We start from the raw sequence: 25,823 nt of genomic DNA on the forward strand, positions 1-25,823 counted from the left end.
GGAAAATAAAAAGTTACGTTCTATATAATTTTGAATTTTCAGTTGGCGCTTGGACCGTTAACAGTTCGATAACAGCGCGCCTAACAGCACGCTTTGTATCGAAGACAGTGTGACCACACCGCCAACAACCCAATGAACTAGTATCGGAACGGCGATTGTCCCATTCACAGCGAACGATAACGATTGTTGGCATTCGCACGGCACGAATCGTACAGTACATTTACATTGCAAAAAAGCATAAAACAAAGTTTTAAAACAATTAAAAGCGAGCAATCCTCGGCGTATTATTAAAGAAGCAGCCCAGCGTTCGCCCCGTAATCGCAGCAGAAGAAGCAGCCTTGCGTTTTTACGGAATAGCAGCGCCAAAAAAGAGGGTCGACGGCAGAGGGGCGCAGAGAGAGAAAATGTCACGCAAAGCAGCAGCAGCAGTGGAAGTGGAAAAAGAGTGAAGAAACGAGAAGAGTTTCCATTCGGTGCTCGCGGTCCTTGGAAGCAGTGCATCCATCCGGGGCAAGGATACCCGTATCCCGATGCGGCACGGCCGAGTGAGTGTTGCGAAAGTAACCGATGGGCAGCAGCAGCAGCCAGCGAAAGTAGGAGACAACAACTACGGAGCCCTGCGTCTGCAGTCCTGAAAACACTCACAGGCACACAATAACAAACACACCTGCCACAGCGCAATGCGAATGCCGCCGATCCTGACCAGGATTGCTAACAAACTGACGCTTGGATGTCGTCGGTAATTGGGTGCGCCATCCTCCGTCGGGACTCCCCTAGCAATCCGCTGGCACCATGCAAAGCCTGGACTCCTCATGCCAAGAAGCCGACGTAAGATCTCTGTTCTCTTTGGAATTTAACTGATTAACCCTTTAATATATTTTAATCGCCCCCAATAGTTTATTATAAATGACACGCTCAAGAAGTTAAAGGGCTCCAGCAACTCGGACCATGTCCAGGGACTAGCGGTCCACGCCCACGGATCGGGCGTCCACCAGACGCAGTTCGTCCAGTACCAGGCCGGGTCCTCGCCGCAACTGCAGCCCCAGCAGACGTACCAGCTGCATTCTGCCCTCCAGCAGCAGCAGCAGTTCGCCTCCTCGAGCAGCAAGTCGTATTTGGAGACCAGCCTGCTGCAGGCCATACCACAGATTCCTGCCCAGCCGCCAATCTGCATCTTCGATGACGACGAGTCCCCCACCGAGGGCACTGGCGGCTCGCTGGGCGGCCTGCTCACAGAGCCCACCTCGGCCACGCCCAGCGGCCTGCCCACGGCCATTGCTCCGTCGCCCTCCTCGTGCTCATCCTCCACCACCACGCTGTCGAACTTTAACTCCATCACGTCGCCCTCGCCGGTGGTGCCCGATCTGCTGCTGTCCACGCCGCCGGGCGTCAACTCCAGCCTGAGCAACAGCTCGACGGGAGCGGTCAGTGTGTCGTCCGGCAAGAAGTCCGAGAAGCGGCCACCTTCCGCCAACTCAACAGCGAGTGGCGGCGGCGGCGGCCACCACCTGCACCATCATCACCTCCACCAGACGCACAATCACCATGTCCTGGCCTCGCCCACGTCGTCGCCAAACAAGCGCCAAAAGTCCAACAACAATAGCAGTAGCAAGGAGTGCAGCTCCTCTAGTCGCAGCTCAGCTTTACCCGCCGCCTCAGTCTCCACGGCCACATCGTCGTCGCAATCAGCGCGCGCTGGCGCCGGCGCTGCCTCCTCCAACAACAGCAAGCCACCCTCCTCATCCTCCTCCGTCTGCCAGTCAGGCAGCAGTAAGTTCTTCAATCTGCACGAGAAAATAAAGGACCTTTATCTACAATTGTTAAGCAACGACCTGAACTATTTTGCCGAGACAGGGGTAAGTGAAAATTTATGAAAGAGAAGATATCATACCTACAACTACTCAACATTTCAGCTAAAGCAACGCACCCGTTCCTTCACCCTGGAGCGGCTGGTGGAGCGAGAGAAGCTCAACACGATTGTGGTCAACCTGTATCCCGGCAACAAGGGATACTCGCTGGCCCTGCACTATGACGAGCATTTGGTGCTTAACCCGCAAACTAACGAATGGTCCGCCACCGACAAAGACGATGCCACAAGCGAGGCTGCGGGATTGGGAGCAGGCCCCGGAAATCATCGGAACCGCTCTAAACCCACATTGGATGAGAGCCACTCCAAGGCGGAGACGGGACAGGCCAAGCACGACTTTGGCTTAGTGGAGGTGCTGCGGTGGCCCTACGAAAACGATCTCCTGCTGCAGTGCATCGATCGAGAGATGCTACCGGAGTTTCTAATGGATCTGCTCGGAGCCGAGACGGTCAGTTTGTCGGACGGTGAGGGGACACGGGTGTACGCCAAGCCAAGCGTCTTCTACGCGGGCTGCGTGATCGCCCAGATCCGCGACTTCCGCCAGACGTTTGCCACCTCAACGAATATCTGTGATATGAAGCACATCCTGCTCAGGCCGACGAACGCCACCCTCTTCGCGGAAGTGCAGCAAATGGGCAGCCAGATGCCGGCGGAGGACAAGCTCGCCCTGGAGAGCCAGCTGGTGTTGGCCACGGCGGAGCCGCTGTGCCTGGAGCCGGATCCCAGCATAGGGAGGCAGGCCATCAACGCCCAGCACCAGCGCCAGCTCTTCAACTCCCACGAGCTGCGGCGCCAGATGAAGAAGTTCACACAGACGGCCATCAATCGGAAGCGCAAGCTGGACCAGTTTACCCACCATCATGGCCTGGAATTGTGCGATTACCTGGCTCGTCTGCGCCAGCGACCTCGAACGGGGAGCAACAGTGGCGGTGGTAATGCGACACCGGCCACGGCGCCCACCAATAATCCGCTGGTGGGGGCCATGCTCTCCTCGTTCACCTCCAAGGTTCCCCGGCGACCCCACGAGGTCATCCGGCCCATTCGTCCGCCCACTTTGGAGTATCCCGCCAATCTGAAGGTGCCCGAACACGTGATCAGCGTGGAGAAGTATGCCAAGGCCTTCGAGCCCCTCAACGAGTTCAGCGAGGCCTGCAAGGAAGGCTGCCAGCCCAACTGTCGGCACAACTTCCAGCCGCAGCTCATTGAGGAGTACGTGCTGGAGACGGAGCGGGAGGCCAGCGAAGGTCGGCGGGCGCTGTACCACATCAAACTGTCCATCTTCCAGCGCCCCTCCGATGCCGAGTATCTCGGCGAGCTGTACGTGGACCGCGACTATCGCGAGGGCGAGCGGAACGGCGAGTCGTGCCGCTTTGCGCTGGGCACTCGGGTGCATGCCAATCGATACATTCAACAGTTCCGCGAGATCTTCACCGAGGAGGGGCGTAAGGCGGTCAAAATCACGCATTTGATACCTGGGCATGTTCCGATCGTAACCCACACGGGATTGACGAACGAGCAGCGGATCCTTTTGCAGCAACAGCAGCAGCAACAACAACAGCAGCAGCGGCAAACTCAATTGCAGCAACAACAACAGCAGCAGCCGCAGCATGTTGTGGTTGTCGCCAATCCGCAGCAACAGCAACAGCAGCAGCCACAACAACAACAACAACCGCAGCAGCAACAACAGCAACAGCAGCCACAACAACAAGCGCAACAGCAGTTATCCGCCACTGTGCATCATGTGGCATTGCCGCGACAACAAATAACTCAAAAGACTCTCAATTTGGCCGGAAGTAATGTTATTAATATACAGCAAAACTTTCGGCAGCAACCGGCGCAACAGCAGCAGCAGCAGCAAACCTACACAATCGAGGCACCGCAGCAGCAAGCCCCAACACAGATTGTAACGCAACAGCAGCAACAACAGCAGCCGCAGCAACACATTCATCTTCAGCAATTGGCCACCGGCGGTAGCAATTCCTCCACAACAACTCACCAAGTTAGTCTGAGCAATGGCTCCCTGGTCCTGGTGCAACAGCAGCAGCCGCAGCAACAGTCGCAACAACTAGCCCAGGCCCTGCAACACTCGGGGATAACCATTCAGCCCGCCACTATTCAGCAGCAGCAGGTGAAGGGCACTTCGGTGGTGGGGGCCAATTCCGCGTTGCGTGCCCAGCTCAACTCTAATGTGCCAATTCTGGTAAGTTTATGGTAACCAGTGATGTCCTCAAATCAATCTGTGATATAAAGTCTAATGCAATTCGGCATGAACAATCTAAACCCAACATTTGTGACAGTCCTTCAAAAAATATTAAAACATATTACTCATATAATAAATACACACCCATAACCACATATCATTCCCAGATAACTGGAATGGTTAAACAATTATCCAAATACTAAAGATTGGGAATGCCAAATTAACATTTGAGATAAGCGGTTTATTAGATACCAAACAATCCGTGTGAACAGCTTTACGACTGCAAATCTAAAGCAGAAGTAGGATATAAAAAAAAAAGATGACAGTGAACAAACTTGTTTAACACTCCTTGACTACATTAGTCGAATCATTTTTTTGTCACACAAGTGTAATCGTCACTCGTTAAGAGGTGTTATTATTTGATATCGTATTCTTGGACTTGTTAGATACACCCTTCAAAATAAAAGTAGAGAATTAATAATTATAAATGTAAATTCATTAAATTATGCCCACTACTAGGAAGATAATAAGGACAAGGATATAAACATAATTAATTTAGCTTTCAAGGTTTTGTATTAAAAAGTATTTTCTTCCTCAGCAAACGCAACTGAAACTTCAGCAGCAACAGATTATGCAGAAGCAACATCAACAGCAACAACAGACAACTGCCACTAGTAACAACAACAACAACAATAACAATATGAACAACAATACGGCCATACATCCGAATCCTGCAATAAACGCCATAGTCAACAGCATTATGAACTCTGCCAACCAATACCAACAGCAGCAACAACAACAACAGCAGCATCAACAACATCAACGTAAGTTCTGCTCATATTCTTGACTTGGGGATCGTCTACAAAATGTTTTTAAATTGTGTTTTACAGCTGGGAACACGCCAAATAACAACAATGCTGCAGTGCCCGGCGGCAGCAACAACAACAACGGAAACAATGCTGCAACACTCAAAAACTCAAGCAACGCATCAATTCTTAACCTGCTCAACAGTGCTCCAGCTGCCATGACTAGCACCCCAGTGGCAAGTGGAACGTTCACCACCTCCACCGGCCAACAGCAACCGCAGACGCTTACGCTTGTGCAGCACCAGCAACCGTCGACTCCGACCACCGCGGATGCGGCCACAGCTACCTACGTGCAGACCACCCGTGGCACGCCCACGCTGGTCAGTACCCAGCGGAAACAGCAGTCCAGCGAGGTGCTGCAAAACTTGTTGAACGCCAATCGAAAGATCGGCGGTGGAGGTACCACCACGACAACGTTTCGAACAAACTCCGCAGGCAATTTGATAGCGGTCAACCTCAACCAAGCGGGACAATCGCACCACCAACAGGCGGGCGACGGAAGTCAAACAGTGAGAGTGTCCATGTCGGCGCTCGCCTCACAGTTGGCCTCGCCGCCGGCGGTGATGACGAACCCCACCACCAGTTACACAGTGATCTCGTCGGGGAACAGTGCTGCGGCTGCTGCAGCCTGGATCCAGAGCCCAACGGGTCCAGTCCAGCAGCGCATCCTGAGCTCGCTGAGGAGGGACAGCACCACGGCGCCGCCCAACGCGATTGTGGTGGGCATGGCGGCCCCATCGCCGGGCAGTGATTCGAACGCCTCGAATGCCAGTGGCTTTGCGGTGCCCAATAATCTGGCGTCCACCTCGAGTGGAGGCGGTGGTGGCGGAGCACTGTCCGCCTTGCTGACCAACGCGGCTACGCCCTCGCCATCGGGCTCGGATCATTCGCAGTCGTCGCAGACGCACCAAAACCAAGCGCTGCTGGAGCGCCTTAGCAATGTCACCTCCAACGTGTCCGCCGTGTCCATGCCACACATGTCGCCGCAGCAACCGCAAACGCAGCAGTTCATTACCAAAACCATCGTTCACTCTCCCGCCACCTCCTCGATACACTCGCCTATGTCTAGTCCGCATCCGCAGCCGTCTGCCTCGCCTCAGCAGCAACAACAACAGCAGCAACAGACCACCGCCACCCTAAATCTGCAGGGCATCAATCTGTCGCAGCTGCAGGGCGCCATGGCTAACTTTGCCGGTCTGCAGAATGTCCAGGTGCAGATTCCCGGATTTACGCAGCCCATTTCATTGCAATTCTCCGGGAACAGTTTGCAGCAGCAGCAGGCGGGGAATGCGGCCACAGGCGCGGGCACGGCGCAGGGCCAGCAGCGGAGTGTCCTGGTTTCGGTGCCCGTCTCCAGCCAGCAACAACAACTGCCACACACCATAACACTGCAAACTCAGTCGGCGCCTCATCATCAACAGCAACATCAGCAGGCCCAGCAGCAACACGCCCCACCAACGGGCACCATTGTTAGCCTGCCCTCGACAGGACCTGGCACTCAGACAGTGGTCATTACGAACAACGCCGGCGGAGGAGTCTCGGCGGGAAGCACCAATAGTGGCAATGCCGGCGGCGGTGGAGGAACAGGCGCCACAACGGCCATGCTGACCCTTCCCATTGGTGAGTAGAAGAAAAACGCGAATCTAGTGCAGTGGCCGCTCCTTAGGATGCTGCCCATCCTTTTCGGCCAGGCCGAAGAGATATATGTGACTCTGGATCTGGCTTTTTTATGCAATATTTATTTATACTCGGACCATATTTAATTTTACGTAACTCTTTTCTTTTGATTGAACATGCTTAATTTTGTTCTCTTCTGTTTTCTGTTTCGTTTCTCGTTTACAACATACATATCATACAACACAAACCCTGTAACAACTCGTTTCGATCCCTCATACAACTAAACTAATCCAATCCGATTTATGTGTCTTGTGTGTCCTAACCCGAAATGCCATCAGTTTGAGATTAGAGAGTCCATTATGTATAACCATAGCCGTGTAACCATACTGCTCGTACTGGTTTAACGCCAAGTTGGCGGCTCCCCGACCTCTGACCTTCGACATTTCTCATTGCAACCTAAAACAACAACCAAAAAAATCTCCCCGCACACCCACGTTCTGCTCTCTCTCTGCTTACAGCTCAAATAGTCGGTGCCGGTGTACAGAAACTAAATCCTCAAACAATACGTACCTCAAGTGTTGGTGGTGGTATAGGTATCGCCCAGCAGACGGTCCAGCAGCAGCAGCAGACGATCCAGGCGCAGTCGGGCGGGAGCAGCACGGCGGCCATCCAGCTGTTGGGCACCATTCAGCCGCGGTCCCGCAACGTCCAGGTGGTGGGCACCAAGCAATTGGCCAGCCGACAGCTCATCACCACCCAGCGCCAGATCGGGGGCTCCACGCTCAAGATAGCCACCACTCCTGTGAACGGTGAGTTGGAATTGGATTCGTTTTTATCGACCATTTATAAACCCACTTGTTTGCTCCACATCTAGCCGCTAATGTGGTGACCAGCAGTGCTAGCCTAAACACCACTCCCATTGTGATGTCTGCGCAGAAGCTACAACTAAAGACGGTGAAGGCTCCCGTGCAGCAGCAGCAGCAACAACAGCTGCAGCAACAACACCGAATACTCAACCAGCAGAGCACCGCCACGGTCTCGTCGCAGACACTGCCCAGTCCAAGCCAAGTGCAGGTTCAAGTGCCGCAGCAACAGCAACAGCTGCAGCACATTCAGATCGCTGGAAGGGCCACCACCGCCTCGGGGGCCATCAGTCAAAGGACACTGACGGCTCTGGCGGCGGCCAAACAGCAGCAGCAGCAGCAACAACAACAGCAGCAGGCTGCGGTCAATCGACGGCGCTCCACCACCGATGCCACCAAGTAGAGCATGTGGATGATCGAGAGAACTGAGATATGAAGCATTAGAGCGAACAAGTAAAAGGCTACGCGTTGTGTATTGCTTGATATTATAGTTTATGGTTACCTCCTAACTATCATTACTATCGTACATTGTATACCCATATAACTATATATGTTTTGATGTGTAATCGTAAGTGTAAATTGCATGGGCAATAGCATGGCAGCTCATAGTTGTGCAACCTAGTTAGGAGATGGATCAGGAACCAGAATGGGCCTGGACACGGCTCTACCGACTGTGCTTGTGTTAATCGTGTCCCCTTTGCAAAAACGAATTAGGTGTAGAGATCTTAATAATATTTATCTAGTTGTATATACGCATATATATTACATATATATATATGGAAATTGTTTCAATATGTCCTGCGCCCAATCGCCATTTAAACTACACACGAGAACACCTATCAATTTGGCTCCCAACTCCAATTCGTTAAGTCCTAAGACTAGCTCTATAAGCGTGCTAATTTTAAGCTGTAAATCAGGGGAGTCGCCGAAAACAAAAGGAAAGCAATAATATGAGGAGGAAAAATCAAGAAAAAAAGTAAATTAATTGTAAAGAAATTCTAATTATTACGATTACGTTTAGCTACGAGAGCATATGGACCGGAGTATAAGGGTTCATTTTAGCAATTACAAATATTCATATTGTACTATTAAAATTATTATTGCTAATTATTTAATCGATTGCTTAGCTTAAGTTCACAAAAGAAGAGAAAAACACATTTTAGTTTGTAATGTACAATTCGTAGCCTCAACCAATTTAGTACTTCCAATTGCAGAAACATTAAAAACGAAAAGCAAAACAAAATACACAAAAAAGTCAACACTTATTTAAACAATTTATTTGTAATAGCGCAATGTACAATGAAACTAGAGACAGGAGCAGCTGAAGGAATGTGGGCGAAGGAAGTTGCGAATGCGAGTCGAGTAATGTGTAAAAAGTAACGCTTTGACTAAACAAATTTGTTTCTCAACTAAGCCAGTTTTTGTAGATGGAATTTATTTATTTAAGTAACGATTTTATTTATGTTACTACTCTGCTGTAATTGTTTAGCATTGTTTGATTCAGCTGTACAACACTAAAAACTAAACCTCTTCATGAAGGAACAAGAAAATAAAACACAAATTAACCTCACCATTACCCGTATTTCCTACCGTACCCAACACACTCAAGCATAAATTACTCAATGTTAATATTAAATAATAAATGTGATTTAAGAAGAATAAACGAAAAAGAAAACATGGTACTACGTAAACCGAATGAATGATTGAAAGCATAACGAAGTGGGAAAATGTTACTCAAGCAAAGCGACGCAAAGATCTGGCCAAAAACCTGAGTACGAAAGTTATATACATGATAATGATATACGTGTGGTCTGATCAAATGGTTATTGAAACGTAATTCAAAGATTTATTAATGTAATGCGGAGCAATCTAAGCAGCGGCATAAGATATTTATATATGTAAACACGAAAACAACTATTAATATAAATGTGTAATTTCAATTCAATAACTGCTTATCAAAATACCTGACTGTAGAAACTTTTCATTAAACTGATTACGAAGAAAACTCTTGAGAAATACTAAGCAAAAGTAAAAATTATGACAAAACCAAAATAAAATAATGAAGCGCCGACAAAGTCAAAGCAAATGCGTTAATCAATAAAGTGTGAAATGAATTATAAAATCCAATCATTCTTGTCATTCCGAAACGGTTAAAGCTTCGCAGGATCTTGAAAATCTTTGCCGAATAGAGTTTAATTTATAAGCTCTTGAAAAAAGGTGTTATTTGTCAGAAGTTCGTAACGCAGTGTAGTTTACATAGCTGCCATCGGAACGATCGCGTCCAATTTGTTAAATTTCCTGTTTTTGACCCAATCGAACTTCGAGAGGGCAAGCCTTAAAAAATTTAAGCCGATTTCAGATAGAGACACCTATTAAGACTCTAAAAATTCGATTCTCTAAAAATCTGCATTCAAATTTGTCTTTTTATCGTTGATCAATTTTTTTACTTATTTCAAGTTTCCGTTGACTTGTAAAAAGGGGACCCTGAATTGGACTACGAGAGTCCATAACTTTACCAAAATTAATCCGATATCAAAGTGGCATACCTCTTAAGACTCGTGGTTTAATTCTTTAAAAATCTGCATTCAAATTTGTCTTTTTATCGTTGAAAAATTTTTTGGCCCATTTTCTTGTTAGTTTCAAGATTCTGTTGACTTGTAAAAGTGTCACCCACAACTGAACTTCCAGAGTCCATAACTTTACCAAACTTAAAACGATTTCAAAGTGGCATACCTTTAAAGACTTGTGGTTTGAATCTCTGAAAATCTGCATTCAAAATTTTCCTTTTAACGTTGATCAAAATGTTGACTCATTTTTATGTTAATTATTTCAATGATTATGACAACTTGTAAGAAGGTCACCCACAAGTGGACTTCCAGAGTCCATAACTTTACCAAACTTAAGACGATTTTAAAGTGGCATACATCTAAAGACTTGTGGTTCGATTCTCTGAAAATCTGAATTAAAATTTTTCATTTTAACGATGATCTAAATTTTGACCCGTTTTTATACTAATTATTTCAATGATTATGACAACTTGTAAAAAGGTCACCTACAATTGGACTTCCAGAGTCTATAACTATACCAAACTTAAGACGATTTCAAAGTGGCATACCACTGAAGACTTGTGGTTCGATTCTCTGAAAATCTGCATTCAAATTTTTATACCCTTGCAGAGGGTATTATAATTTCGGTCAAAAGTGTGCAACGCAGTGAAGGAGACATCTCCGACCCTATAAAGTATATATATTCTTGATCAGGATCACCTCCCGAGTTGATATAGCCATGTCCGTCTGTCTGTCCGTCTGTCTGTTTCTACGCAAACTAGTCTCTCAGTTTTAAAGCTATCGAATTGAAACTTTGCACACCCTTCTTTCCTTTGACGTAGTATATAAGTCGGAACGGCCGGGATCGGCCGACTATATCCTATAGCTGCCATATAACTGATTGATCGGAAATGCCATAACTTTGGTGTTTGTAAAGTTAGGAAGTTAGGATTTTATATGGGTGTTATATTTGGCCAATCAATCCGACCTACCAAATTTCATAAGGATCGGCCGACTATATCCTATAGCTGCCATATAACTGAACGATTGGAAATGCCATAACTTGGTGTTTTTAAAGTTAGGAAGTTGGGTTTTTATGGTATTAAGAATGCATCATATGAATAATTTTTGAGAATATAATGAACATAATATTCTGAAGGGTATATCAACTTCGGCTCCGCCAGTTGCTTTCTTTCTTGTTCATTTTAACGTTGACCCATTTTCATGTTAGTTATCCGATGTCTGTAAGTTTCCGATGTCTTCTAAAAAGCTTTCCCACAATTGGACTTCTAGAGTCCATAACTTTATCAAATTTAAACAGATTTCAATGTGGCTTACCCTTTAAAGACTTGTGGGTTGATTCTTTAAAAATCTGCATTCAAATTTTTATACCCTTGCAGAGGGTATTATAATTTTGGTCAAAAGTGTGCAAAGGAGACATCTCCGACCCTATAAAGTATATATATTCTTGATCAGGATCACTTCCCGAGTTGATATAGCCATGTCCGTCTGTCTGTCCGTCTGTCTGTCCGTCTGTCTGTCCGTCTGTCTGTCCGTCTGTCTGTTTCTACGCAAACTAGTCTCTCAGTTTTAAAGATATCGAACTGAAACTTTGCACACCCTTATTTTTTGCGCAGTATATATGTCGGAACGGCCGGGATCGGCTATATCCTATAGCTGCCATATAACTGATTGATCGGAAATGCCATAACTTTGATGTTCTTAAAGTTAGGAAGCTGGGATTTTCTATGGGTTTTATATTTGGTTAATCAATCCGACGTACCAAATTAGGATCGGCCGACTATATCCTATAGCTGCCATATAACTGATTTGTCGGTAATGCCTAACTTTGGTGTTTGTTAAGTTAGGAAGTTGGGATTTTCTATGGGTTTTATTTTTGGACAATCAATCCGACCTATCCATTTATAAGGATCGGCCGACTATATCCTATAGCTGCCGATTGCAAATGCCATAACTTTGGTGTTTTTTAGTTAGGAAGTTGGGTTTTTATGGTATTAAGAATGCATCATATGAATAATTTTGGAGAATATAATGTACATACCATTCTGCAAGGGTATATCAAAAGTTGCTTTCTTTGTTCTTTTTAACGTTGATAAAAATTTTGAACCATTTTCGTGTTAGTTATTTCTAATTTGTAAAAAGGTGTCCCACAATTGGACTCCTATAGTCTATTTCTTTTTCATATTTAAGCCGATTTTAAAGGAGGTCTTTGGAGTTAGACTTGTGGTTTGATTCTTTAAAAATCTGCATTCAAATTTTTTCTTTTTAACGTTGATTAAAAGTTTGACCCATTTTCATGTTAGTCTTGTAAAAAGGTGACCCAAAGTTGAATTTCTAGAGTTTATAGTTTCCTTATTTTTATTTTTTTAAGAGAAAAATAAGGATTTGAGTTCATTGTGAGTTTTCCAAAACGCGACAATAAAGATTCGGTTGATTCCAATGTGAAGTATTTAGCCACCATTGTAAAATATAATAATTTTTTATTAAGCATATCTAGTAACAAGCACATTCACAGTTAAATTAGTCCCGGTTTAGCAGCAGATTAGGATAGAAACGGAGTCCCTCCACGGACTCGTCTCGGCACACCTTACCCAGACGCTCGGCAACCAGTAAACGCTCCTTGGCCAGCAGAAGGGATATTCCGAGCTTCTTGGCCAGTTCCTCCACAGCCAGAGATTCGGCTACCTCCACCTTCTCTAAAGTGTCAACGGCAATCAGAGCATCATCGTGGGACTCCAGCTGCAGAACTCTAGCGCCGCTAGGAAAGCTGCGCAGGCGGATGGGACCACTAAGCTGCTCGCAGGCGTGCAACAAATCCTCAGGTGACAACAGCTCCAGTCCACGTGCTCGATTCACACGGCAGTAGACGTCGGCCAAGGACATCATGCCTCCTTGGTCCTAAGTGGTGAAAAAATGGATGAGTATAACAGATAACCTACTAACTAAACTCTTACCTCGATAGGGTCTAGGAGCATCTCGCAAATCTGTCTGGCCAAGCTGCTAAAGTAAGCCGAATTGCTGGTAAAGTTGTCCCGTGTCACGGGATCGTCGATTCCCAAGCTCATGAGGTAGGATTTGAAACGCACAGTCTCATCGTCAGATATCTCGCCTTTTTGTTCGCGTATCTTATTGCTAATGGTCTTGGACACTCCCACCATGTCCTTGGCCATGGCCATCAGGACACTGAGATCCTGAAAGGCCATGGCTATGTTCTCATCCGTGGCCTTGGCCTTCGCCTCCAGGTGACGCTCAATGCCACCGATTCCTGTTCTCTTCTGAATGCGAGCCAGTCTATCGTTGGCGGGTTCCGAGGTCGGGCTGCTGGCCCCGTTGTTGATGATGGTCTCGCTGGTCAGAAGGATCTCCCAAACGCGGGCATTCAGAGTTTCCCGCAGGGCACTATGAAACTCTAAGCTAAGTCCATTCTTTCCAGACAACTTGATGTGCGTCGCACGACTGGTGTCCAGCGGACCGGGTCCTTTGTCCGGTGCCGGCGGACGAAGGTGCATAATTATGCGTGTTTTACGACCAAAGAAGTTGGAGGCAGTCGTCTCTTCGCTGAGTGATATCACATAGCTGAGTGGCAGGCAAAGTGTTATGGCGGCCCGGGCTATTTCCCCAGGACGACCCCAAAATAGTCGGTGGGTGGTAAGTACAATTTCACCTTCTTCGAACTCCGTCTAGAAATCATTGTAACTTATAGTTAAAGCAGGATTTTCGTTTGGGGGATTCACTACTTTACCTTTTGGTCCCCATCGTATATCTTCACCTTGTTGTCGCGGCTCACGAAGGATTCGTTGGGAACTCAGACGTGCCTCCACATAGGCGAAGCGATTCATTTCGTGTGTTTGTTATTTTATCGTTATTTTAGTTTTGTTGTGACATTCGTTGGGGATGACCTATCTTGCGTGACTCCTCCACCAGCTCATAGGTTCCTCAGAGATGGTATAAAATTTGTACAGTACATACCAGCTAGGTAGTCCAAATTTATAGCTATGCACATATTGAAGATAATTTTTAAATTTTCCAAAAGTTGGAAAATCTCATAAAGGTGAAGTGATATTTAAAATATTTTATTTGTGTGGCACCAATATTATTATTTAAAAGAGAGAAGCAGTAAAACATATTACACAAATTCCTAAAGCAAACAATTTATATATAAAATTCTTTAAATTTATTAAATGCCGATTAAGAATATTGAAACCTCCTAAAAATTAAAAAATTGTGTATGCTTAAAACAGTATTTAAAGTACTTTTAGATTAATAACAATTCTCTGTATTTGTTTGATAAAGATTTGTTCGATTTTTCCCGATATTAATCGCAAGGCATGTTCTTCCCTAGGAAACTGTTGCTGCAATGAAGTATCGTGTGGGCGCGGACTATCGATATATCGATGGGCTAGAGTAGATGCAAGAAGAAGCACAACGGTGCAGCAGCTCTTCTATTTTCGTGATAGTTTTTCCCAATTAGTGCTAAAATTAATAACCATAGATGCCATTTTGCCACAAATATATGCGAAATGACGTGCCTTGCCTGAGCTGCTTACATAACCATGCACTAGTCGCGCAATAGGGTCACACAACATCGATCACCCGGGATTAGCGAGGCTTACATTTGGACTACATGGCGACTGTGGCGGAGGGCAGCAAAATGCTCGAGGCAGCGCTCCAGCAAATGGACGGCCTCATATCGAGCACGGCCACTCAGGCGGGATCCGTGTCGGGAGCAGGAGCCTCCCTGACCCTCAACGAGCGCAACTTGATTTCGGCCACAAATGTTCTATCAACGGCCAAGACTTTGGCTCTCGCCCTGCAACAGGTGAGTCACTCTCAATATAAGATAAGACCAAGAAACCCAGGGCTTACATGCTTATTATTATAGGTCGGCCTGGCTGCTCCAGCCCCCGATCCCGTCACCGCGGCCATCATAAGCGACTGGCTGGAGACGCACATACCGCGCCAGGACTCCGACGAGCGTATGCGTCGCTTGCAGCGGGACAAGGAGGGCCTGGCATTGCAGTACCAAATGCTGGCGGAGCGGGTGTCCGAACAAGCGGACAAGATCATCGAGCTGGAGGGCCTTATCACGGAAAAGAGCCAGCAATTGTGCACCAAGGAGGAGCAACTGCAGCGCCAAATGATTTCGCGATCCGCTCTCGAGACACAGAAGCTAGAGCTGATGAGTGCCTTAAGTGAACTGAAGCTGCATCGCACGGCCTTGGAGGCCAATGATGGATGCGTGATTTCCGCGAGCTTTCCCTACGGCAGCTTGAGCAACATAAACCAGAAGGCCTTCTTGGGTTCGCCCAAGACGCCGCCCTCTGCGCTGCGCCATCAGATTAAGCCGCAGTTCCACAGCCTGCCAAGATCCCATGGCAAGCTGGCGAACAATAATAACAACCGTGCCTTGGACGTGAATGCGAACAGCAGTGGCAAACAGCGGAACGTGGCCTTCGCCTCAAATGAACAAATTCTGATTGAAGACAGTCCTCATCAAGCGGATGATGCCATGACTTCTAGCTTCATGTCGCAGTTTACGCCCTCACCAAAGCTGCGAGAACGATCTGCCCGTGGCTTGCGAAACATTCTGGGCAAGCTGAGGCGCAGCAATAGCAGCAACTGCGAGCTGACTGCCTTGGAACAGGCGGAGCCCGAGTTTCGGCGAGGCGGTTCCAGAGCCACTGCTGGTGGACGTATCGAGTGGAGTGCCCAGACGCCGTTGTTCGGCGAAAACGAAAAGCACTGGACCACTTGGGATGTACAGGAAGTGTGCAATTGGCTGGGCTTCATGGGCCTCGGTTGCTACGAGGACAATTGCCGGTGAGTGAGTCATCAAATATGACAATAAAAAAATTACAATATCAGCTTTCCGCCACCAGAAAATGGCTGAGGGCCAATCCATCTGTGTCAATCTTCAACGCATCGCCAGTGGACATTGAACGAGAACTCAATCTTAAGCTGCCTCTTCACCGAAAGAAGATTCAGTTGGCTATCGACGAAATCACCGGCAAAGAATTCGACGACCTAACATTGAAGGCGTCTAACCTGGACGTGGCCTGGGTTTTACGCTGGCTGGATGACATTGGCTTGCCACAGTACAAGGATTATTTTATGCAGGCGAAGGTCGATGGTCGAATGCTGCACCGCATTACGCTGGAGGATCTGTCCCAGCTGCACGTTAGCTCCTGTCTGCATATAGCCTCTTTACGAGCGGGAATCTTGTGCATGCGCCGTTTGTCCTGGAACGCAGAGGGTTTAATTCGGCGCTCCATTAAGGTGGCCAGCGAGGATGAGCCCTCTGGCAGTCCGGACAGGGACAACGTGGAGCTGTGGACAGCGCACCGCATAATGGGCTGGTTGCAGACCATCGACCTGTCCGAGTATACGCCCAATCTGCGTGGTGCCGGCATCCACGGAGCTCTAATGCTGTACGAGCCGCGCTTCAATGCGGATCTGCTGGCCGACTTGCTGTCGATACCGCCAAGCAAGTCCCTGCTGCGCCGCCATCTGGCCATGCACTTTAAGGAGCTGGTGGGTCGACCGGTGATCTTGAGAAATCGGGCTGCCGAATCGGTACCCGGCTATCAACCACTGAGCATAACTGCTAAGCTAAAGCCAGTGAAACGCACCCAGTTCTCGCTGAAGCGTCGCAAGAGCGCAAAGGGCCAAAGCGAAGTTGATTGGACGGAGTACGTGTGCCCCATGAATGCGAGGGTGCCGGAGTGCTCTCGGATGGAGACGTCCAAGGACCATGAGAGCTCAATGAGCTCCAATTAATGACAAATTCAGAAGACGCACAAATCGATTGCATGCAACATAATGTTTTCTAGTTGTAAGCCCAAGTCTAACCCAGGATCCCCATATGAATGAACTGCCACCTGAACCAATTAAGCAACCAAATCAACAAGTCAAGCGACAATATTAGAAAGAATTTATCCGGGCACGCCCAATCTTCCACACATCTTTCGATGGAATTCGAGTCAAAATTCTTTCGTCAACCCAAGCATACCAGCAAACATTTTGTAAATCTTTATATTAACTGTAACTAACATTTAGTCTAATTTGGAACCGGGATGCAATGACATCTTCTGAATAAGCATGATAACGATAAGTATTCGCAATGGCATTGAAACGACCTTGAGAGCGAGCATAACCCCCATAGACTTATCACCCATTTTGGAGTTTATCTTTTGTACTAACACGTAACTGTATTGACGGATATTTTGTAAAATACAAACTACGATGCCTTTTACAACCAAATATGGTGGTGTTGTTTATCTATGTATACTACGATCTTACAAATACAAAGGTAGCAAAGAATTAGCTCATGATAGTTATTTTAAGTTAAAATTTAACCCATTTTTGACATATCTATTGACCAATTCATTTTATGGTTAAACATTGAGTTTATTTGTTAACGATAACATTTCATTAGGCACTAGAAAAACTGATGAACGACTAGGAAGCGTGGCTGAGGATCATTGATCGCGTTGTTGGGCAGCCCGCATGGACGGAATCGGCATGGGATGGTGTGCTTCACCCTCAACTGGCAACGCCCACCGGTGGTGGACCGCCCATCATCTCGTCTTAAACTAAATCTTTGGCAGTGCTTTGTGGTTTGCTGGTATCTGGATCTCCTTCGGGAAGGCTTAAGTGCCCTGGCTGGCGGTCTGGCTCTCCTGACTGGACAGGTTGTCCTCCCGTCCACCGCTCTGGTGCTTGGCCAGATCGCTCTCCGGAATGTGATCCTTCCAGTTGCGAAAAAGGTAGCGCGTGAACTTCTTCAGCTGTCTGAATTTGCAGTAAGTGGCACCTTCGGCGGACTGCAGCTGTTGGGTTTGGATGAGAAAGCCCTTTTCCTTGAAGGTTTTCTCCAGCTTCTCGCGCTGTTTTGATCGCCTCGAGGATCGCCGTTTGCGCTCGCTCTCCGAAGAGGACTTGCCCTGCGTCTGGCCCGGACACACTGCTCCTGGCATTGGACTCTGGGAGCTGGAGCACTGGGAGACCGGACTGTGTGGCGCCACGGCGGCCACCAAGTGGTTACTGCTGGGCAGGAGCAGCGTTGACGTGGGCGACTCCGGCGATATGTGCAGCAGCTCCGGACTGAGATCAGTCGAGGGTGGTGGTATATCCACATAGAGCTTCTCTTGACCCTGCTGTTGCTGCTGCTGCTGCTGGTGCAGTTGTTGCTGCTGATCCCGCGAGATGAACTCATAGCCCCGCATTGTCTTGTCCCCGGTGCCGTTGTAATACCGGTAGTTGCCCTCGGCGTCCACCGAGAGCATCTTCTTCTCCTGCAGCGTGGGCTTGGCCCCGCCGGTGAACTTGAACTTGCAGATGCTCACCTCGTTAGAGGGACTCGATGAGTGCTCCGCGGGCATGGGCGGGATGAAGATGGCCGACCGCTTGCGTTTGCGCATAGCCAGCGGCGCAGTCTCGTTGGCAAAGAATCCACTTGGTATGGGTATCTTAAGGGAGAGCTGGTTGTCCTTCTCGATGGTCTCCAAGGGAACGGGCATCCCGCCAAGGTGGCAGGACTCCACCAGCTGCTGGTAGTACAGGCCCACTGGTTGCAGTAGCAACTTGGCGGCTGACATGGGGTGATCGTCGCTTCCGGCCAGCTCCAAAGTCAGGGGTTTCACCGCACCGAGTGGTGTGGTGCGGTGAGAGGAGCTGCCACAATCCGTCGTTGCCGTGGTTGTTGTGGGAGTAGTCCTCGTCGTGGGCTTCTCACTGTCGCCGCTGGAGATCGAGAAGCGATCGCCGCTCTGGTCTCTCAGGCAGAGATTCAGTGGCTCCTCTAGTGGCACAGCGATCGTGGAGGTTGACGCCGGTGGAGCAGCACTCACCGGCATCGCCGCCACCGCTGCGGGAACAATGGTTCCGTAGTTTTTGTAGATCAGGTGGCAGATGTCCGCCTTCTTGGGTTTCCGACCACGTCGTGGCTTGTAGTTATCCAGCGTGATTTCTCCCATGTAGGGAAGATCGGCATACTTTAAGGAGCTTCTCTTTGAGGCGGTGGCTACCTCGGAGCTCTTAGCTGGCACCACCGACGTTGCTGCAACGGGTGAAGATCGCGAGACTGAAGGATTAGTCCGAGGAGTGGATGACGGCTTCTGCTGCTGGCGCTCGGCACTTCGCTGGATCTCGGCAATCTTCCGCAGCCAGCTGCGCACGTTCTCGTGGGCTTGACTCGGAGGGGGTGGTGGGGGAGGGAGCACCTGCCTTGGTGGCTGACGACCCTGGGTTGCCTCGTAGTGGGCGGCGTACTCCGCCGGCAATGCTTGGTGGTGGAATCGCAGCTTCATGGCCCCCGCATCGTTGCCTCGCTTTCTGGATCGGTTTTGCCCTTGGCTTTGAACTGGTTTGACTGTCTTTTGAGGGGACGGAGTTGAGGGTTCCTCCTGCAGTTGCCTATTTGCTTTCCGGCTTCCCATCAACAAATTGGCTTTTAGTTGCTGCTTGGTCAGCGGACTGCAGGTTCCATTATGCGGTGTTTCATGGCCGGCACTTTTGCGCGCCAGCAGCGTCTTGAAGGGATGGTCCTCGTCATGGGCATCATTGGTGGAGCCATGCGAGATCAGGGGGTCGTCCGAGCCCTGCAGCAGCAGACGGGTGCTGTTAAGGTCCAAGCGAAGTTGTGGATGCTCCGGCGTGGGCAGCCAGCACTCCAGATCAGGATCATGCTCCAGCTTAATGTTGGGCAGGAGCTGGTCCAAATTATTGGTGGCTGGAGCTACTGGCATTAGATCTCCTTTGCCAGTATTGCCGTTTAAGTCGCAAACCCTCGTCAGCTCCTGCATTCTGATCCTGGCTGGAAAAATAATAAAGGACTCAATAGTTAGTTGGTGAAATCAAAAAATCATATTGCGTATACGCAATGTTGGTTCTGATGTGTAAAGTAGAAGAAGGGTAAGGAGTTTCTGATAAAAGAGAAGTAGAAGGTAGTGCATAGTGGTACCAACAATGATCCTGCATAAAAAGTATTGAAAACAGAGAGGAGTTAGGTGAATATGAATCAAGGCAATACATTGCGTATACGCGACGTGAGAAACACACGTTTTTCCCTCGGTTTGTGTTGTTATTTTGATGATAGCCGGCAGGGGAAGAAAAACACGGATGAGGAGGAGGAGGCCTGCTCACTCTCTCGATCGGTGGCCAGCACGGGAATTCTATTTAAATGTCTAAGAGGAACTGGCAAGTGGCGCTCTCTCAGCCAACACATATACGCTCCGAGACCGAAATGTTGTTTTTGTGCATGAAATTCGATTCCTTGGGCCGAAAAGCATGCCCATAAAAGGTCTAAGTGCCCGGCCTGAATGGATGCGAAGGGCATCTAAATTTCCCTGTCAAAGAATTACAATGAGTGGCCTGGAGAATTGCTATTACCTCGGTTTTTTTTAAAACTTTGTACGGTTAAGGTGCCCCGTAGAATTCTATGGATCGGTTTCGGGTCCGTCTTCGGTTCAGTCTTGGCTCAAGATGTTCGGGTAATCCCAGGCTGAATCACCTGCTTTTGGAAGTCACAGTCCGCAGTCCACAGTTCACTTCACGCTGCCATTGGCAGTCCACAGTTGACCAGAATCGCCGCTGTGCGCGTGTACATCGTGTTGACATCCAAAACGCAACTAGTTGCGGGAAAGCCGAGTCGCGGAAAGCATCGCTTCTTCGGAATATGCTCCTTAGATGGACCGCCGCGGAGAGCACGCCCCACACACAATAGAGGAAAATAGCGCGGACGGTGAGCAGCGGGCCAAGTGAAAATCAAATCAAATTCCGCCGCTCTTTCCTCGACGGAGATGCGTTGTCGCTGCTCGACACCGATGGATGTCGTGGTCTGTATTTAACGCCAAAGACGAAGCTATTTCGTGTGTGTTCATTTTTAGAAAAATCCAACTTGTTGCCGGCCATATAGACGGACCCCTTCTGGCCGATCGGACAAACATCCAATCCACACATTACGCAGAACGCGGCAGTCAAAAAAAAAATGAAAGAAAAATTTCGAAAATGTTTTTTGCTTTAGCAGTTTTTCATTCATGGGCTGTTGTTTGTGCGCCTCGCGATTCCCCTGCCCTTCGTCGTCGGCTTGTTTATTGTATCAACAGATCAGGGTGAAAACAAATTGGTTTCGTTTAAGTTCTTGGCTGCAATGGGAACAGTCCCACTCCCAAAAACTAGAGGGTATCCCCTGTTCGATCACCGCCCCCTCCTTCGTTCCGTCTCCCATTCTCAGTGGCTTCGCGTATATGCGATCGCTCAGTTTGATGGCATTTTATTTATAGCACCTTGCTACTTCGGGTTAGGGCAACTAAGAATCGCCTGTGCCTCTTTCGGATTATGATTTTTCGGGAAAGGAAAGGAAAAGAAATACACCTCCCGAAATAGACAAACGGATCGAGGCGGGTCCTCTATTTCGGGCGGCTCACGTGGCAATATAGGTCATCTCCGGTTCTACCTGGAGTGGGTACACAGAAAGAATAGATCAACTAATATATCGAAAAAAATTTTAACTTAACCCTTTTTTTTGTAATATCAGCTTATTTATTTACCGTTAATACTTTAAGCGTACGTCATTCAGATATTTTTGCAATATTATAAATAATCGGGATTTTACCTTCTCCTGAATTTTGACCAAACGAAATTATTATTTGGGGCATAACAAAGGTAGAAAAAAATATTAGATATCCTCTACAGAATATCTCAATTATTTTAATTTGGGTAAATAAGAGTACAAAGAAGTGCGGTAATTTGTATCTTTTTTCGGGATAGAAGATCGGTCATTTCTTAAACGGTTTTTGGTGTTAAGATTTCTTGGTTCTAATTTTAAGAAATAAATAAATCAACTTATTTGCCAAGAATTCTGATACATTTGCTATTGGATTTGGTTAATTTTTGAGTTGCATCGTATTCCATAGTCTGTTATCGTTATTTTACGCAAATAATATGATAATGATATTGTCTTTTTAAATTAGCTGCTTGTTACAGTAGGTCATGGACTCAAGAGTTATAACAATAAGTCACTTGTAATCACTTTCTCCGCTGCGCAATCTAATACTCGGAATATCAGAATGCAAAGCACAAATGACGTTAGCCACTATCCAAAAGCGAAAACATGCCTTTTAGGGCGGCGTTCTTCAAGCTACTGATTTGGGTTTCCAGAGTCGATAGGGACCCCTTATTGATCACCCAATACCTACCCGTTTTCAGCTGGAGGGAACGGCATTCCCCATCGATCGCCTTTCGACTGTTTCGCATCGCGTGCAAGATCGAACTTCGCAGAGATCACTGTGCAGCGATGACGCTTTTGCCGCTGGCAGTGGGTGGGCGAGTTTTTCGCGACCTGCAGAAGCTTTACATTCTACGGGCGGTCGGTCAGACGGCGGTTAGACGGCGGTAATCGGCAGTTGGTAAATTGGCAAGCCAGAACCGGAGCTTACATCACCGGCCAGCGGCGTCCAACCTACGGATCCGGAGCTCTTGAATATTGCACATCTATTCGGCAGCTGCGATTGTGCGACTGCTGCTGCTATCTACTGCCAGCATGTTTATTGAGCGACACTCACAGTCAATACCTGCTTACGCGAACGTACATATTTGTATTTATGGCCATAACTGCCACTTCAAACGCCCACGCTCGATTTGTTGGCCCGCATTTCAGTTGCGAATTCTATGATTTAAGTCTGGCCTTGCGTCAAGTTCACTCTTCTCCCCCCGATATGGGTTATAGTATTCCCTTGGGACTATCTCAGTATATCACAAGTCTTAACATTTTCCCGTCAAAGCGCGATTTTAGCCATCATCAGCCGGCTAGAACTCGTAACTGAGCATGCGAACGTATATGCAAATGCTTGACTTCAAAAAGCGAACTGCCGTTTAATCCGACTTCCATTCAAATCCGATTCGTTCTGCCAGTTTCGCCAGCTGGCCAATATTTTTTTAAGACAGGCCTGCCATATCGATGGAATAAGAATAAGAATACAAAAAGACGCGGCTAAATGATATTTTTATGGTAAAAGTTTATTATTTGCAACTTTATTTTTTAGTTTCTCCTTTGTGTTTTGTTTTCATGTTTAAATGTCTATAAAGTATATATAATATATATATTTCTGCATTTTTTGTGGTTTGTGTTTTTTTGTTTATTTTTTTTTTATATTTTTCATAATTTTTTGGTTTGGTTTTTTTTTGCTTTGTTTTGTTTTATTTAACTTGCCAGTTGTTCTTTGTTTATATACCTATTACACATTTGCATAAGTTTTTGTGTATAATAATTATTATTAATAATAATTTAATTGTTGTAATTATAACTTGGTTTATAATCTCCTCCAGTTCTCTATATCCAATTTCCTGCACCCCATCTGCTTATCATCAATGCGCTTATGTCGCCCACCAGCGACGCCCAGTTTTTGGCAAACGAAACAAAATGTACACTGCTCGCCCATATTTTGAAACTGGCCATAATTAATACTAGGGTGTTTGATATTTCTGTTATTACGATTTATGCCTCCATCTCTCCTTATTGTTAGCCCTTCGCCGCTATCTGGATATCTAACTAATCTGCTTTTGCTCCTACTGCTTCTGTTGTTATCATGGTGGTTTAGTGGTTCAGTGTGTTCCGGAATAAAGCAGCTCTTAAGAAGGAAACAAATGGATTAAAACAATTAATAAGTGTCGGGGGTTTTTAGTATAATGGCGGCTTCTTCAATCGATCGGTAGTTATTGTTACTGTAGTATGTACTCATCTATTATTATGCTGGGTTTATTTATGTTGTATCCTGCAGTAAGTCGCATAAATAATGTTTAAAATATACTTCTGTTAATAATGCTTTAAGTATTAAAATATTTATAGTTTTGTCCATAATTAATTAATAGTTTTCTTGTTCGATAGCATTTACTTGTGTTGTGGGCTTCCAGCCGATTTCCGCGTGGCAAAACATCGCGGAAAAGGCTGATTGAGTATATATAGATATATATCTGTATTGTTTTTTCGGTGTTTACTTTCATCCTTTTGTTTTAATGAACGAATGCACAATTTTACACACTTCGCCATTTTGGTTTCATTATTCATAGATTGTATTTAATGTACACATATGTATAGTATATAGCGTATATTTCTATAAATAGTTATATAAAGACCTTTTTGTTGCTATTATAAATGATTTACTTAATTGTTCTTCACGTCTGTTCTCCTTCAGTATCGATCAACTACTTTTGACTATTACATCTTTACCATCTTCCTCGTTAGTTCGGCAATTTATGTGTGTAAATATAAATTTTGTCATATTTAATATACGTAAGTATGCATGTTATAGCTGTGTGCATGTTTCTGCCCATATTTCCGTTTCATTTGTGATGTATTGAAAAAATGTGTAAATTGAGAAATGCTCGATTTGTGTAGAAAGTGCATTCGATGTTAGAATTCAAATCAAGGTCAATGAAAGACTAGAGAAAAACTCTTGAACTGTTCCGGGCTCATAGTGCCAGTGATCCTGTTTATGCTCTATTTATATTTTATTCTTTTTGATTCTGAAACCATTTTACATTTAACATTTAATTCATGTGTTGTTATTCTTGATTTCGTCTCGTTTGCTTTTGTTTTCACTTTCGAAATGCCTCTTGACAGATTTTAAAGGAACTGATCACGAATCGTGTTGGGTGTAAAAGCATGCTTTGTATTTGCCTTTCTTGGAATTGGTTTTGCTTTAAATTAAATTGATACGAATTCTCTATCTGCATTTTCTGTCTTTACATTTATGATACTAATATTAAGTGCAAGTTCTCTTATTTTTATATGTCATTTGCTGAATTTTAATGTTAGGTTTTTGTTTTAGTTTTCGTTTGTGTTTCTCATTCACATTTTGCTGCTAATTTCTTATTGTTTTCGTTAAAGGTGCTCTTCAAAAATCTCAAATAATGGATTGATGTAATCATTGCTAAGTAACTTTATTTGTGTGGAATTGTTCTTGGGAGCGGAAAATACGAATGTAATTACACAAATTTTTGGACAATAGCAAATCAATTAAAAGTGAGGCTAAGTTATCAAAATAAAACCACAAGCCGTTGCTTACGAGTGTGTTGAGTGTTTGTGTGTGTTTGCATAATGCTAAATACGGACGGATTTCTAAACGGAAAGTATATAGAGTGTACAAAGAAGCTGTAGCTATCGTTCGACGCATTTGAGAAATAGTTTCTGAAACGCATCTCAAGCTACACTCAAAAAAATTGCAAGTGTAAGTGTGTGTGTCCTCTGATGTGTGTTTATGCTAAAATCTAGACTAGCAACTAGTTTTCTTTTTCAATAATATGCAATAATTCAACCCTCTGGTTCGGGTTTCTGTTTGAGGGGTTTTATTCTATATACAATATAAATTCGCTTTGACCATTTGGTTTTATTCGATTAGCCTGCTGCCAACTGCATAAGTTATATCTCTGTATCTCGTACCTCGATCTAACATTTGGCTAAGTACTAAAAGATAACAGTTTTATCTACAAAAAATAACTTTGGGCCTTTTCAACGCCAATATCTCCAGCCGTACACTTATTCCTCTCATATCATTCCATCCGATTCGGTTTGTATAATTGCAAAATTGGTTTATAATGCTTGGTTGACCTTAGCTCGCTAATAAATCTTTCTTTGTTTATAGTAATAGTAATAATTGTCATAATAATAGTATTATAATATATCGTCTATATAAGTACGACTAGTTTCTGCTTTTAAAAATGTTTAAATTTCTCCTTTTCTCATTTTGTTTTCATATTTTTTTGTTGTATTTTAAATGCACTTTCTGAGCTTTCTTACAAGCGCCGCCAATTATTGTTGCTGGTTTTGTTATATTCCTACGGCTA

General features: G+C 46.0%; 4 protein-coding genes across 7 annotated transcripts; 2 read left to right on the plus strand and 2 right to left on the minus strand.

The window, feature by feature from the left end:
• Positions 1 to 191: 191 nt before the first annotated feature.
• On the plus strand, positions 192 to 9,535 carry LOC108047045. 2 transcript variants are annotated; one of them, XM_017127084.2, is made up of 7 exons: positions 192 to 828; positions 897 to 1,856; positions 1,914 to 4,067; positions 4,666 to 4,891; positions 4,958 to 6,553; positions 7,069 to 7,359; positions 7,425 to 9,535. In XM_017127084.2, exons 1-7 carry the CDS (start codon positions 793 to 795, stop codon positions 7,814 to 7,816), a joined length of 5,655 nt encoding a protein of 1,884 aa, XP_016982573.1. In that variant the 5' UTR covers positions 192 to 792; the 3' UTR covers positions 7,817 to 9,535. The 2 variants fall into 2 exon arrangements, with proteins under 2 accessions (XP_016982573.1, XP_016982575.1); XM_017127086.2 differs by lacking the exon at positions 7,425 to 9,535 and having other exon boundaries at positions 6,889 to 7,109.
• Positions 9,536 to 12,428: 2,893 nt separating this feature from the next.
• On the minus strand, positions 12,429 to 13,930 carry LOC108047039 (vacuolar protein-sorting-associated protein 36). The gene is given in 4 exon segments (XM_017127075.2): positions 12,429 to 12,878; positions 12,935 to 13,660; positions 13,723 to 13,782; positions 13,784 to 13,930. Coding segments are annotated over 4 exon segments (1,200 nt in total). The 5' UTR covers positions 13,820 to 13,930; the 3' UTR covers positions 12,429 to 12,500.
• A 445-nt stretch (positions 13,931 to 14,375) lies between these two features.
• Positions 14,376 to 17,240, plus strand: LOC108047055 (liprin-beta-2). Its single transcript, XM_017127103.2, has 3 exons — positions 14,376 to 14,799; positions 14,863 to 15,800; positions 15,860 to 17,240. The coding sequence occupies exons 1-3, from the start codon at positions 14,605 to 14,607 to the stop codon at positions 16,755 to 16,757; spliced, it is 2,031 nt and encodes a 676-aa protein (XP_016982592.1). The 5' UTR covers positions 14,376 to 14,604; the 3' UTR covers positions 16,758 to 17,240.
• A 145-nt stretch (positions 17,241 to 17,385) lies between these two features.
• Positions 17,386 to 22,928, minus strand: LOC108047054. 3 transcript variants are annotated; one of them, XM_017127100.2, is made up of 2 exons: positions 22,178 to 22,928; positions 17,386 to 19,794 (listed from the first exon to the last, which is right to left on the minus strand). In XM_017127100.2, the coding sequence occupies exons 1-2, from the start codon at positions 22,233 to 22,235 to the stop codon at positions 17,630 to 17,632; spliced, it is 2,223 nt and encodes a 740-aa protein (XP_016982589.2). In that variant the 5' UTR covers positions 22,236 to 22,928; the 3' UTR covers positions 17,386 to 17,629. The 3 variants fall into 3 exon arrangements, with proteins under 3 accessions (XP_016982589.2, XP_016982591.2, XP_016982590.2); XM_017127102.2 differs by lacking the exon at positions 22,178 to 22,928 and adding an exon at positions 20,040 to 20,194; XM_017127101.2 differs by lacking the exon at positions 22,178 to 22,928 and adding an exon at positions 20,370 to 20,875 and having other exon boundaries at positions 17,387 to 19,794.
• Between the last annotated feature and the right edge of the window lie 2,895 nt (positions 22,929 to 25,823).

This window comes from Drosophila rhopaloa, unplaced genomic scaffold (assembly GCF_018152115.1).
Source record: "Drosophila rhopaloa isolate 14029-0021.01 unplaced genomic scaffold, ASM1815211v1 contig_47, whole genome shotgun sequence".
Classification (NCBI taxonomy): domain Eukaryota; kingdom Metazoa; phylum Arthropoda; class Insecta; order Diptera; family Drosophilidae; genus Drosophila; species Drosophila rhopaloa.

What these genes read in the sequence shown, in the direction of transcription:
- LOC108047055 (XM_017127103.2), top strand. Translation starts at nt 14,605, where the DNA reads ATGGCGACTGTGGCGGAGGGCAGCAAAATGCTCGAGGCAGCGCTCCAG. An exon ending in TGGCTCTCGCCCTGCAACAG is followed by an intron (nt 14,800 to 14,862) that starts GTGAGTCACTCT and finishes TTATTATTATAG; the next exon opens with GTCGGCCTGGCTGCTCCAGC. An exon ending in TGCTACGAGGACAATTGCCG is followed by an intron (nt 15,801 to 15,859) that starts GTGAGTGAGTCA and finishes TTCCGCCACCAG; the next exon opens with AAAATGGCTGAGGGCCAATC.
- LOC108047045 (XM_017127084.2), top strand. Translation starts at nt 793, where the DNA reads ATGCAAAGCCTGGACTCCTCATGCCAAGAAGCCGAC. An exon ending in GCAGCATCAACAACATCAAC is followed by an intron (nt 4,892 to 4,957) that starts GTAAGTTCTGCT and finishes TGTGTTTTACAG; the next exon opens with CTGGGAACACGCCAAATAAC. An exon ending in AGCCACCACTCCTGTGAACG is followed by an intron (nt 7,360 to 7,424) that starts GTGAGTTGGAAT and finishes CTCCACATCTAG; the next exon opens with CCGCTAATGTGGTGACCAGC.
- LOC108047054 (XM_017127100.2), bottom strand. Translation starts at nt 22,235, where the DNA reads ATGCGAAACAGTCGAAAGGCGATCGATGGGGAATGCCGTTCCCTCCAG. An exon ending in TTCCCTCCAGCTGAAAACGG is followed by an intron (nt 19,795 to 22,177) that starts GTAGGTATTGGG and finishes TTATTTTTCCAG; the next exon opens with CCAGGATCAGAATGCAGGAG.